The 14,977-nt window shown below is 37.9% G+C and overlaps 1 protein-coding gene across 1 annotated transcript in view; it reads left to right on the forward strand.

Annotated features, from left to right (window-relative positions):
* PGGT1B (protein geranylgeranyltransferase type I subunit beta) overlaps positions 1-14,977 on the forward strand; it is a 34,224-nt gene that overhangs the window by 6,780 nt on the left and 12,467 nt on the right. Inside the window, 3 exon segments of the mRNA XM_041484141.1 lie at positions 6,642-6,709; positions 12,445-12,596; positions 14,028-14,160. Coding sequence (XP_041340075.1) covers positions 6,642-6,709; positions 12,445-12,596; positions 14,028-14,160 — 353 coding nt within the window.

The following is a 14,977-nucleotide window of genomic DNA, read 5'->3' on the forward strand; positions in this document are numbered from 1 at the left end:
TCTAATAACTCCTGTTCTTCCTGTGCTTTTGGTAATAACACTGCTCTTATCTGGTCACTTGACCGCTAAAACTTCAGCATCATTTGTATTTCGTTTTTGCGTTTTTTGTTGGACAATAGAAAATGCAAAGATGTAAATGATGCTGATAGCAGCAGGTCTAAATGTGAAGAAGGAAACACCTACACTCCGATAATGTCTACTTCCAGTAAAATGTATTGGCTCTCTGGTTTATAATCCTGGGTGGGTGCAATGCTTGTTAATTGGCAGCCTCCCGGCAGCAGAGCTCCTACTCCCTCTTTTGGCCTCTTTGGAGAAGTGACTAAACTGTGGTAGGCTACAGCACTGAAGTTCTTGGTTTAAAGTGCTTGTGCATCTCTGGTTAAAAGAGGACATTGCTAGCTTGATGGATTGGAATCTGTCTACATTAAAAAAAAAAAAAAAAAAAAAAAAAAAAAACAAAAAAAAAAAACCAAAACCAAGAAAGCACAACGTTTTACTTTTAAAGAAACGTGCTATTGCAGCGTTTTTTTCATGCTTTCTGATAAATGTCTCTTTCCATGGAATATTGGTTTGTAAAAATTTAAATTAATATACTCTTTTATAATTATAAATTCCACCAATCTAAAGTAACCATACTGTATTCAATGAAAGTCTTCACAAAGTTTGGCTTTGGGACTGAAAACCAATTTAAAAGTTACATATTAAATGGTAATATGATTTTACAGAATCTTGGGGTTTGTTCTTGGTTGCATCAGTGGTTGAATTTCTAAAAGTTTCTATCAGTCAAAAAGAGAATTCATGGAATTCTTATTGGAAAAATAAATTTCTTTGCTTTTCATGTTTTTTCCTCTAAAGGCTCCTTTATGCGCAGTACTTAACTTGATTTTTATTAAAACATTTTTTTAAGGTGACCAAATTTATATTATTTTGCCAACTACTACTACCTTAGGGTCTTTTTTCCAGTGGATGGGAGACAGAGTAGTTGGTGCTCCACAAACTTAGTATCTGTTTATTTTTTACCAATAACTATAGTTATTGTAGGTGAACTGGCTGGGCTGGAATTAATTTTTTTAGTAGTAGCCTCTAATCTGCTGTGTTCTGAGCCTGGTACTAAAAGAGTGTTTTAGTCTTTCAGCTATTGCTGAGTGGTGCTAGTCGAGGCTGGTTCTTTTTGCCTCCTCTGCACTCCTTTTCCCGTGGCAGATATAGCAGGAGACACATCCAGGACAGCTGACCCAGGCTGACCTCAGGACTGTCTGGAGGGACACTCCACACCATCTAACATCATTTTCAGCAATAAAAGCTTGGGAGGAGAAGGAGAAAGGGGACAATATTTGTGGTTCTGGCATTTGTCTTCCTGGGTAACCCGTACACTTGCTGAGACCCTGCTTTCTGGGAAGTGACTATGCACCTGCTGGTAAATTAATTCCTGCTTTGCTTTGCTGTGTGCCCCCAACTTCTGCTTCACCTATCAAACTGTCTCTGTCTCACTCTGTCAGTCTTCCCTTCATCTCTCTGTTTTCTTGCCTCAGCTGCTGGTTGGAGTCAACCCACCACAGCAGAGTGTTACAGAACCTGCTAGAAAATTCAGAATTTGGTGGTTTCAAACACTGCTTAGATAAAGTCTCACAATACCCTGTGATAGTCTTAAGTGACATGTTTGTATTTACTGGTATGTAATGTGTCTGATGGCTAATGATAGCTTCACTTCAAAGGTTTGTAGCCTTTGAAATTTTGTGTGAAACTAAAGCTCAGTAATGTAGAGATCTTGATCTACTGAGTAAGAAGGCAAACATACGCTCTTCAGTCTAATCAAAGTGCACTTAGGGAAGCTGAAGATTAGGTTCTGTCAGGATAGACTGTATTCTTCTGTGGGTTTATTGTAGCTGTGATTCAAACAAAAAAATGTCCTTTTGGTACCATAAGCTTAGCCTCGAGTCTTCCAGAGACTGGCTTAATACCACTTCTAATTAGGAGGGAATGGCAGCACATCACATGTGCAAACTGAGCCTCACACAGAAACACATTCTTAGCTGAATGCGTCCACTTACTGCTACCTCTACTTGTTTGAAGGACCCCTGTCTTCTGTAACTTATGCTAAATAGTTTGGCTTTATCTTGCTGAGATTTTGGCCATTGTTACCCTTCCTTCCCTTTTAGTGAATGCTTTACTTAGGTGCATAGCTACCATGTCGTTTTTTTCTTTCTTTGTGTGCTCGCTGCAAGAACGATGTTTCCTCCTAGAAAGAAGTTGAAATCTTAAAAAATGTTTTTTTTCTTTTTTCATTTTGAGTCGGATAATGTTCTTTTACAAGCCTCGGAGAAATGATACATTTTTAGATTAAAATGTTGCTTTTTGAAGTGTTAGTGAAATTGAGGAAGGGTGGACGAAACACCCTCTTTTAACTAGTTGCTTGTTCTTAAGGTCATGTCAGTGTTTTACTGTTTTTCCTCTCATAGTGCAGCTCCTTGACAGAATTTCAAGTTTATTTTAACTAACTAAAGTGCAACTCATAGCAATTTAAGAAAGATGTATTCCAATTTCTTGCAAGTCACATTCAGGGCCAGTTCAGCACTTTTAAAAGAGAGTGAATCCAGAGCTTTGTACTCAAGTAATCTAATTACACAGTGGAAGCACACTGCTTGGCCATATTCATCCACCATCCTCCCCCACAGGAACAGTGGCATTTGTTTGACCCTGCTTGAGAGCTTGCTGCAGTGGCAGAAAAACACGCATTTATTTATCTAACAGAAGGTTAGCTTTGTGTCGCATTGGTGAGCTGTGTTGATTGGGAGTGCCAGTGCCAGCCCACTATGGGAGAAGGAAGAAAAGTGTACTTTTTGACAGCTGGATGCTTCACTAGCTTTGCTGTACTAAGAAATGGAACCAAAAGGAATACCAAAACTTATTTTATGTGTTGGTCTGAATCCCCAGGACCCATGGATATTAGACTGAAAAACCTGTATGATACATGACAGACCTAAAACTTACTTTTGTCAAAGTCTAAATTCAGATTTGTATTAATGAATCTTTCTTCTTATGTGGCAGTACTGAAAAAAATGTATAAAATGACATTGACTTTTTTGAAATCATCAATACATGTGAGCTTTCTGATCATGAGTTTCTTGAGCAAAAATGCAAATTTTTTTCCAGCATAACTGTATTTTATGGCTGCATTTAAACATCCAGTTTATAAATCCAGTTTATCTGGATGTATAATGGACTTCCATTTTAGAGAATGCGACTTTGCATTTAGTGACATCCTCTAGTGCTTTAATTTACAGGAGCAATTACAAGCTCTAGATCAGTGGGAAGAGCTTATGCTTACTTTTATTTGGATGTACTGACTGAATCAGTTAAAGCTATGGGTTTTTTATATATTATAAGATGTTAGTAATGTATGTAAACTCCTGTACTTAGCAAAAGGAGACAAGTCTTGCAGCCAAAGGAATGCATGGATAATCTGAATGTGAAAAATTAGTGGTAAAAGTTTATCAATCCTTCCATGCATGAGAAGTCATAAAATATAAATAACAAAAATGCCCTGTCTGTAAAAAAAGAGATCTTAGTTGTCTGTGGTCATCGCTTGAAGCTCTTTTTTACATGTCTTAAGGACTTTCTGGCTTAAGGACATATAAGTAACATCTTTTTCTTCACAGGAAAGTTCTGCATTTAAGCATGAAGTCTTTTGGTTTTGGAAAAGGGTCAGTGTTCTTTAGTTGTCAAATCCGAGAAGTTTTTTCAGGTGTGTTTTTTCAGCTTTCAAACCACCACAAATAGTTACACAGCAATATATGAAATATTTGTTACTTTTTGCTCTGTCTGAAGCTCCTGCAGAAAGTGGCTACATAAGGTTGATGGTGGAAGTGAACACCAGGTGGTACCATTTCACAGCTGCAATTGAGCTGAGGCACAGCAAACTCTGCTGGAGCTGAACTGACCACTCCAGCAGCTTTTCCCCAAGCGACATAGGCTGTGATCACATCCTTTTAATTTGGTTCTGTTTTGTTTTTAATTCTTTTTCTGATTCTGACAGCCCATTTTTGGTTCAGAAAAGTGAAGAGTTTGATTAGCAATACTAAGGTATTGCATAAAACAAAAAGTACAAGCAAATAGCAATAAAATAGTAAAGTCAACTTTACAGAAGATGAGATTTCATATGGTAAAGTTTCTTTCATAAACTGAAAGGCAGTAATTTCCTGTAACTTGCCTTTGGTTTTCATTTGCTTTTCAACTAGTGTGCTCACAGGATGCTAAAAAAACATTTCGAGACACTACATCAGTGTTCTAGAGTCATGTGGTTAAAAGCAAGCTGTTTTCACTTCCTGTTTTAATGCTTCTTTAGCAAGTCAGAATTCTATTTTTTACTACAGGTACTGTGACTAGAGATTTAGCAACTCACTTGTAATAGTCTAGGAAGGTCTAGGAAGCATCTATTGCAAGCACATTAATGCATTTATTTTATTTGATCCTGAATACAGGGTCAAATTCCCTGCAAAGTTTGCCCTAAAGTTTTCCCTAAAGGGCACGTTGGTCTTCTGTTTTTCCTAGGAGCCAGTGTGTGAAGTTTGGAGTGGGAGATGAGAAGTTCTGACAAAAAGTGTCAAAATAGATTTTAAATTCATAGTAATAGAGTTAAAAATCCAACTTTAAAATCCAATTTTGAAATTGCAGATGCTGTTTTCTAGTTGATAAAAGCTTAGTAGTACAAGAAAGGTTTTGAAATACTACATGAAAATTGAACATCTAAAGGAGCAATAGATTATGATGTCATTACTTTATTTTTAATCTATTTGTGTAGCATCTGTGAATTCAGAAGGCAATCAGAGTGACCCACTAGCAGCCCACAAACTTGGGTTTCATGCTGCCATTTCTACCTTGATAATGAATTACAAGCTACGCTCCAAAGGCCCAGGGTTGGGGATCGGTATTTCTGAGGTGAATCCTTCCATCTAGCAGCTGTCGTCTGAGTTCTGTTCAGCTGCAGAGCTGTCTTAATTGTAGCATGTATCCTTTGCAGCAGGCCAGAATAGCTATGTTAGTAGCATAATAACTCTTTTCTAGGTGAAAAGTTTCCACACCAGTATCATTTCAAAGTGAGTGTTCTAGTTTGATTAAGAACTTAAGACACTGGTTCGTTTTTACTGAAAATGAATGTGAATGGTGATTTTTTTTTTTCCCCTCCCACAATGTTGCCTAGGAAATCTGGGACTTACCAGGCAGGAATTCTAGGTCTTCTCTTACTGATTTGTTCACATTGTGTCATTTTTGAAATTGTGATTTTTTTTGGCCAGTGTCCTTTGGGACGTTAGATTAATCTTTAAGGCTCATTTCATTTTTTGCGCTTTCCAGAGGCTGAGGCAACATGAAATGCAAGTCTTTGACTCTGCAAATGAGCAAACTAATGTTCTCTGCTGAGAATGTTTACATTATAATAAAATAAAACAGCTATTAATTTTTTCTTTTTGTTTCTTTCTCTTTCTTTCTTTCTTTATGTTTCCTCTGTGTGGATCAGACTATGGCACACCAGCTTTGAAGCAGGCTGAAGTTGATTTTGCTACATGTGTAGAATCATTAAGAAGTATTTTTGACTGAACTGTGGAGGAAGTGGAGAATTGCAGGTGTTTCGCTCCATATCAGTTAGCTCCAAAGACTTGTCAGGCAGAGAAACTTGCATACTTCAGGCCAAGTTGAAATTCTTAAGCTAATAAAACCTTTCTAGTTTAAGTTTTGCATATATACAGAGTATATTTAGAATTAGAAGGTAATATGCTGCTAAATTACACCAGAGCTTGTAGGCTGCATTGCATAGTGACGTCGCTTAAACCTTTCAGCTTTATAACTATTCATTCTTATTTATCTGGTGCAATTTTCTCTAATATCCATGAGGATTTTTAGCTTAAAGGCTGAATAACTTAAAAGAGGTTGACAGTATTTAGGAACAACCAGCTGCTCTTAGACTGTGGCATTCATTAGGTTTTTAGTTTCAGACGCTGGGCAGTAAACAGCTGAGGTTTTGCCATGCAAAGCAAGTTTGAGCCCTGCAAAGCTGTACTTAAACTCTTAACATGGCTCTGTGTTTACATGCTCAGGTATTGCGACGCGTTTGAAACAAATTACACTGTATCACTAAAAGAAATGTTTGATAGCTACAATGTGCTTAAAACTGTTGACTTGTTTATCCTTGAACATGTTGCGAACTATCTTGAAACAGTTCTGCTTGGGAACAGATGGTATTACCAGGCAAGAATCCAGAGAGGAATAAAAAAATATGTTAACTCTGGCCATTTTCCCAGGGGAGCAGTCCTTTTCTCTTTTTTTCTTGTGAGCATGGAAGGCAAGTCTGTGGTGACACAAACTGTATTTCCACCAAATTAAAATCTGATGCTTTGTGTTTTCTCACTACAGTAGTAAGTAGGTTAAGTTTGCTTGTGGTATACTTTTTTTTTTGTTTTGTTTTGTTTTGTTTTTGTTTGTTAATCAGAGATATACCAAACTAAGGCTGGGAGAGACACGTGCACACTTTATTAAGGCTGTGAATAGTGTTGAACTAATGGGTCTTGATCTCATTAGAGAATTATGGTTTATAATAAATGTTTCACCAAAACAAGTTAGTTGAGTATTGTTTTAATCTTTTCCAGGATCAAATATGAATCGCTGTGGATTCAGAGGTTCTTCATATTTAGGGATGCCATTCAATCCCTCCAAGGTCAGTTAAGAATGTGTATGTGAAATGTTTTCAATTAGGCAATAAATGATCTTGTGTCTTTTTTTATAATATTAACTGTAAAATTACAGAATGTCTGGAAGGCAGGGAATTTTGTACTGTTAATACTGAAATGTTTGCAGAACTTTTAAGAAACGTGCATAAGAAACATACTAAAATGATACCTAGAACTTAAATTCTCACAGCAATGAAGAAACTGACACACAAATTGTGGCTTATCTCAGTGCAGTCTCCTCCTTCTCTGGTCTTCTCCTAACAAAGGAAAACTTCTCTAGCTGAAGAATTGTCATGAGGTAGAGAAGCTAAGCAGAATAACCCTAATTAAGTGGTGCAGAACGTGCTGTTCTTTGGTATCATAGAAAGGTTCAGGCTGGAAAGAGCCCTTAAGATCATCTAGCTCCTATTCCCTTGCCGCAGGCAGGGACACCTTCCACTAGACCAGATTGCTCAGGATCTCATTCAGCCTGGCCTTGGATGCTTCCAGGGAAGGTGATTCCACAGCTCTGGACAATTTGTTCCAATGCCTCACCACCCTCACAGGAAAGAATTTCTTCCTAATACGTAATCTAAACCTGCCCTCTTTCAGTGTGAAGCCATTCCCCTTGTCCTGTCACTGCATGCTCTGGTAAAAAGTCTCTCTCCATCTTTCTTGTAGGGTCCCTTCAGGAACTGGAAGGCCACAATTAAGTCACCTCAAAGCCTTTTCTTTTCCAGGCTGACAAATCCCAATTCTTTTACTCTTTTCGTAGAGGAGAGGTGTCCCAGCTCTCTAATGAACTTAGTGGCCTCCTCTGAATGTGTTCCTACAGGTTCCCATGCTCCCTGTGCTGAAGACCCCAGGGCTGGACACAGCATTCCATATGGGGTCTCACCAGAGGGAAGCAGAATCCCCTCTCTTGCCCTGCTGGCCACACTGCTTTGGATGCAGCCCAGGACACGTTTGGCTTTCTGGGCTGTGACTGCTCATGGCCAGGTCATGTCCAGCCTCTCACCCACCAGAGCCCCCAAGCCCTTTGCTCTCAATGACTTCTGTTCTTCTCCCAGCCTGCACACTCCCAGTCTGGGGTTGTCCAGACCTGGGTGTAGTACCTTACACTTGGTCTTGTTAAATCTCATGAGGTTCTCATGACCCATTTCTGGAGCTTGTCCAGGTCCTTTGAGAAAAGTGAATCCCGTCTGATGCCAGTGTGTCTGGTGCCATGTAGGCATTGTCAAAAAAACTACCTAAAATCTTGGCAGTGGTACTAGCCAGGGAGGCATGTATTGATAGACTGGGCCTGACTCTTTCTTCCAAAGTGAGTGTCTGCAACTGCAAGTGTCAGTGTCTGCAACTGGTATTTCTCTTCCTGTGTTGAATCATGCATATTTAACTGCACCTGATACCCACCTGGACTTTAGGCACATCTGTTCATCCCTGTTCGTCATGGCGATAAGAACGGATGCTTTGAAGCCCAGTGAACTGAGGTTCAGTAGAGTTAAACTTGCATATGAAAAGAAAATGCCTTTAATAAAAGACAGAAATGAGGTTAGTTTAGTGGTCTCACAGATTTTTCATCCACTTTTCAGTACAATTTGATTCTTCACTCTCAAACACAGGACAGAACTACTCTACTGCTTTCGCAGTCCTTCCTACACACTCGCCTCTACTTTCCATTTCCAGCTGTATCACACCTTTAGCAGCTCTACAGTGTAGTATTTTAAATACTACATTATTTAAATAGTATTTTTAAATAATAGTAGTAGTAGTAGTGCATACTTTTGGAAACCTTTTTCAAATCCTCCCCAGCTTTACGAAGCTAGAAGAGTTTATTCTGGATATTGTTCTGAGGTCTTGTAAAGGACCATCTCTGTAAGATTGGCAGAGCATTGTTTTACCCTCCCAGTACTTTCTGTTTTTTTAATTTAATTCTCACCTTCCAATAGTAAATGCTTCATAGTGAAATATTATCTTTACCGGAAGTATGTTGCTGTCCATTGGTGTCTTAGAATGTGTTGACCACTATGCATTTGAGCTGAAGGGGTGGAATCAAGTTACCTCTAGAAATTAGCTGCAAGGTCACTATCTCTAGAAAATTGTTTGCACGTGGATGTGGTTTTTATGCAAGCATTGCAGTACTTTCTTTGTTGTATCTGCATTTCAGGGATTGCATCTGTTTGATTTATTAGCAAAGAAAGGTGCAAAACATTTACAGCATTGTTGCTTGACATGTTCTGAAATAACTCAGAAAAAAAGATTTGAAAATTCACTGCCATGACTCTGGGATGTGTTTACGGTCATATAATTTTTCTTTTTTCATTATTTAAAAGTGTTCTGTTAAGTCTGCCATGAAAAATATTTTTTGAAAAAGCCTGTAAGCATTTTGGATTCTCATTGACATTTACTATCTGTTACATGCCATTACAGTGATTTCATTCTTGAACTCTAGGAGAGTGATAGCCAAATCTATTCAGTCCCTAGGGGCCCTTCAAAATAAGAAAAAAAAAAAGTGAGGGTTATGTTAGAATATCCAGCTTTACTAAATCTCTCAAGAGCAGTCATTTGGGTTTGATTTGGGCGTTGTGGTGTTTTAGCTGTTGCCTTTGAGGTGTTTGAGAGTCGTGTTCTTTGCAGCTTTTTGGGACAGAAGCAAAAGTGAAACAAAAACATATCCACCAACTCACCACACAGCCCTCATGAACTGTGACAGTCTTAACTCTGAATGTAGGCTAAGAGTGAGTCCTCTATCATCACATTCAGAACAGTATTACTTTTAGAATTAGAAAATAATTGTATACTGAAATGGCTCCAGATTTTGAAGTGTCTCAGATTTGCTGTTACTGCAGTTTAAACTAGCTTTTAATTTAGGAGTGAACAGTCTCCTCAAAGTTTCAGGTAGGCCTAGGTCTTTTCAGTATGTTGGAAGTGTTGTGATTCAGTTTTAGTATGTTGAAAGTGTTGTGAATCAGCATTTAGTTTTCAATAGCTGCAACTTTTATGTAAGATTGTGGTAATTAACATATGCTTTCACTTGGGGGGAAAAAAGATATCTTTTATGTTCCTGCCACAACATTGTATTTTCTCAAGGCTGCAACACTGATACTGGTGAAAGATGAATAGTTATAAATATTTTGCAGAGTGAATTAAAAAAAACCCAATAAATAGAATACAAAAGTAAATGTAAGATAAAAATAAATACTGTAAAGACCCAGGTAAGCCTGGGCCGAAATATCTCTGTACTCCATATTTTTTTATTTTAAGCAAACCTCTCTGTATTATATTTTTAGAAGTCCTGTGCAACATGGTCTACTGAAAAATGTCTCTGTCCATGGCAGGGGAATTGCAACAAGATGACCTTAACGTCCCTTCCAACCCAGGGCATTTTGTGGTTCCACAAAGTGAGGAATGGCAAGGTCTTGCAGAATAGTTTTGAAACTATTAAAGAGATTACAGAAGCAGAGACACCTTGAATTAGTGGCTAGATACTGCATTTGGCAACACGCTGTAAGTTTTACTCAAATTAGCTAAACCAGCTAAAATCATGTGCTTTAGATGGACTTAAGTCATTATAACATGAAAAAGACGCCTCTAAAGCTGTGGCTACCCATGTCCAAGTGAAGACCCCTGCCAACTGAACACCTGAAAAGTGTGTTGTGAAATACATCAAAGCACGCAAAAGATAGATTGTCAAATAGCTATTTAGTAGGCATTTCTTTAGAAATTAGATAACTACATACTTGTGTATTTTGAAAGCACAATTACGCTTCTTGGCTGTAACCAGGTGCGTTGGGTTGGTGGACTTAGCACTCAGCACTTGCTCTGTGCAGACATGTCAAAACCACTTTGCTCCGTGTGTGGATTGGCACCTGCTTGAAGGAACCCTGTCTTGAAAGTGGGACTGTGCCAGTGCAAGTGCATGTTTAGTAGCATTCTTTGTCAGTGTTTGAAGAGATCTTGCCCATGCTTCTGCAGCAGAGAGAGTTTATTGGCTCTGCAGTGGTCACTGGGAATTCTTGGTGGCCATGAGTTATGTTTTAATGGCTGTTCTAATTGATATAGTAGGGAACACAGTTGTCACATCACTGAGCCAAGTTTAAATGTTTGAAAGCTTCCCCCCAACTTAAATCTTTCAAGTGTTAATTCTTTTAAAGAAGGCTGAGATTGTGGAGAACATGATGGTAATTCCAACAGAATAGAACTGTTTACTCCATCTCTGAGATCTAAGTAAATCTATTTCATATGGGACCTACAGACTAATTCTTACAAAAGGCAAAGTGCATAGAACAGACCCTGGTCATACCCCCTTTGTTGTCTTCTCAGAGTATATCTGCACCAGTGCATTAGCTCAGGTCAGTAGAGACCACTTAACAAAAGCAATTTAATGTGCCCTGTTTGTCTATTTAATGTGTAGGGTAGGAGACAGTGATGGGAGCACTGGCAGTACAGAGATGGGAGTGGGAGCTGTTGGGATTTGTGATGCCACCTCAAGAGAGGGTCTAGGACTGGAAGTAAGGGAGAGGAGGTGCAGCTCTCAGCACATACACTCCTGTTCTCCTTCACTGTTACCAAACTTTTTTAGTGCTGCTGAACCCATTTCACCCTGTTTTCTGCCTCCCTTTCCCAATTGTCTTTGATTTCCTTGTGTGAAAGCAGTCTCTTGCTGTCCATTGGGTAATAGTAATTTTTCTACCAGTTTCTTACTAGAAGCAAAGTTTTTTGGCTTTGGAAATAAGCATGACTTGCCTGAAAAATACCAGTTATACATAACATAATATTAAATTTGGTTTTATGCTGCTTTTTCTTTGTGTTTTTAGGATGTATTGCAAAATAAGAATTGCAACTGATTAGGCAATAATGCTAATAAAATATCATTTAAAAATCTATCTCTACTACTCAGTATTGAAATAGATTTTATTGTGTATAAAATAGTTATCTTCCAGTTGCTCCAAACTGAACCATCCCAAGTATCCACAGTATTTTACATGTGGTCTTTGTTTTCATGAAGTGGTACAGTCCAGGATGGGCCTATAAAATACCATAAAGAAAAACAGTAGTTTTAGCACAGCTGTATCAACCCCTTCCCCATTTCTTTGACTTGTATTGTGGGACTAGTCAGCCTTTTACTATAATTTTTGCTTCTCAGTTGACATTCAGTGATCCTTGTGAGTACCTTCCAACTCAGGATATTCTATGTTTCTGTGATTATTTGGTATATAAATACTTTGTTTGAACTCTGATTGTTATTCTAAAATAGAGATGAAAGTAGGTAAGAGGCTAATTTGGTATTGCTTCAGTTGTCAGAGAGATTACTAACAATCTCTCATACTGCTTTCTCCTTGTAGATCATTATGTTGCAAAATCTCTGCTGAGGGGCCTCCAGAGTTTGTCTCTTTAAGAGTGCTTACCCAGCTGACAGGAAGCTAATGCCCAGTGGTGTGTCAGGACAAACTTAGGTACAGTTGAGGAGATCCCATTTTTTCCTTAATTGTTTCACAAATGGAGCTCTTGGAAAAGCTTTTTTCCAAAGGCTCCTATTGACCAAGTGTTTACAATAGCAGCAGAGTTAAGCAGTAGCTTAGTTTGATAAGGAAAGCTGAGTAGGATACCTTCAGTTTAACCATAATGAGTGAAGGGAAAAGTAATTTGTTTACCTCTTACCTTAAAAAAAAAAAAAAATATTTGCTATAGTGTAAGCTCTTGTGATATTTCAATATTTCTATTTTTTTTCCTCCTTTTTTAGGGTCCAGGTATATCTCATCCATATGATAGTGGGCACATAGCAATGACTTACACAGGACTATCATGTCTAGTTATTCTTGGAGATGATTTAAGTCGAGTAAATAAAGATGCCATACTGGCAGGACTGAGAGCTCTCCAGCTGGAGGATGGAAGGTAAACAATATTTTATATGCTGCAACTCCCACTACCCACATGTGGAATGAAACGTAAGAAACTTGGTATTTATAGAAGTAGCTATAATATTGTTGTTCTATTAGAAAAATAGTTTGATTGGTAGTCACATGAGTCATAGAATATATGCTGGCTTTTTGGAAGTAGTTAAGTCATCAGAGAGTACTGACTAGCTCTTTGAACCAAATGGAGGCTTGCCAAGCAGCAAATCCTAGAAGAAACAATTTAAAATTTATTTATTGTCACAGGTAATTCAACATTTACCTATTTTTGTATATTATAGAAGCATTTAGGTAGTAAAAGACCTTTGAGAGCATGAAGTCCAACTCTTAACTCAGCACTGCCAAGTCCAGCACTTAACAATGTCCTTAAGTGCCATATCTATGTGTCTTTAAAATACCTTCAGGGATGGTGATCACCATTTCCCTGGGCAACCTGTTCCAGTGCTAGACAGCCCTTCTGATGAAGGAATTTTTTCTAATACCTAATTTAGGTGACTAATCTAAACTTGAAGCCATTTTCTCTGTCCCACTAGGGAGAGGAGACCAACCTCCACCTTGCCACCTTTCAGGTAGTTGAGTGATAAGGTGTCCTCTTGGTGTTCTTTTATCCAGGCTGAACAGCCCCAGCTCCTTTGGCTGCTCCTCATCAGATTTGTGATCCAAACCAGTCCCAGCTCCACTGCCCTTCCCGAGCACCTCAGTGGTCTTCCTTGTCTTGAGGGGCCAAAATGGAACACAAAGCTAGAGGCGTGGCCTCACCAGTGCCCAGTACAGGGGAATGGTTACTGCCCTGGTTCTGTTGGCTACTTTCTGGTGCAAATATCCAAATCAAGGCATTCATCATCATCTTAAGAGTCTCTGAGATTGTGCCAAAATAACCCAGATACAAACATTTTTAAATGTTCATAGAGTTTGGTGCGAATATAACAATAACTAATTAAAAACAGATTCACCATTTGTATTAGAAATCGTAGTATTAGCAATTACCTTTATACATACCTGGAAACTGGTCCTCCAGTTGCAGTAGGGAAAGAAAGCCTTGTGAGCTATTAGGATTCCTAGGAAGTCAAAGAATTCTGCCCAAAAGAAGTAAAATGCTAAGTCATGCATCTGTATATACTGTAATAGGTGAAAGACTGTAAGCATAGACATCTTGGAATAAATAAACACCAGTATTGTTATGCTGCTGGAAATAGTTTCTCAGGCTCCTAAATGTTTAGAGTTCTGTGCATTTTACTCGGCTTAGAATCACATTTTCTAAAAAGAAAATCTAGTGTAGCTTTGGGTTATATTTATGAGACTACTGTAAACTAATCTTTAAAGAAAACACTGTGCAATGCTTTGAACCACATTTCATGTTTTCTGGTCTAACAGGCGAAACAGTGTTTAAAGACAAAAATGTTTCTTTCAGTTTCTGTGCAGTGCTGGAAGGAAGTGAGAATGATATGAGGTTTGTGTACTGTGCTTCCTGTATCTGCTACATGCTCGATAACTGGTCAGGCATGGATATGAAGAAAGCAATAGACTACATTAGAAGAAGTATGGTGAGTGTTCACAAAACGTTACTTCTTCCTATGCTTTAAGGCTTTAAGCTTTTTTCTTAACTATGGCTAAAAAAATGTCTGTCCAAACTGTATTACGGTAATTTCTTTATTTTTTCTTCCTGCTCTAGCGAGTTGAGAATTACAAAGTACATTGTTTTTTTGCATTTGTATTTTCATTAAAATGCTTGTGGTAGGAAGATATTTTTATTTGGTGTGTTTGTTCGTTGCAAATTGTATTAAAAAACCTCTTTATTTAAAATAATTAAACAATTGAAAGCAGGTTTTTGAAAACTAAGGTGTGATGTTTGTGTAACTTAGGAAAAAAAAAAGTGCATAAAGCACTTTGGAAAAGTGTACCAATAAAATCCTCATATTTCATTGAGCTGTAGTACTGCTTTTTAAAGGTACACAGATTCAAATAAACTAATTATTGACTTCAGTTCATGCCTAAGTGTTTCCAGTCATGCACTCCATAATTTATTTATTAGATACTTGTAATGAAAAAATATATTCACGAGGACGTACACATTTTTTTTCTATGTCTGTGCAAATTGTCTTTGTATTCAATTGGAGTAAAGAAGATTTCCATTTTTTTTCATGTTGTTACATTAGTTTAATTGAATTACATTTTCAAAGATTGAAACACAATCTTTTAAGGAAGCTGAGCAAACTTGAAAATTGCAGTTCCCTTAGTGTGAGTAAACACAGATTAAACTCTTGTGGTCCACAAAGAAGACCCAAATTTGATGACACACAACTTCTGTTGTAAATGACTATTTTCAGTAGTTGCTGTCAGCAGCAAGATTGTACAATTTAT

Source organism: Pyrgilauda ruficollis, unplaced genomic scaffold (assembly GCF_017590135.1).
Source record: "Pyrgilauda ruficollis isolate IOZ18807 unplaced genomic scaffold, ASM1759013v1 scaffold64, whole genome shotgun sequence".
NCBI lineage: Eukaryota > Metazoa > Chordata > Aves > Passeriformes > Passeridae > Pyrgilauda > Pyrgilauda ruficollis.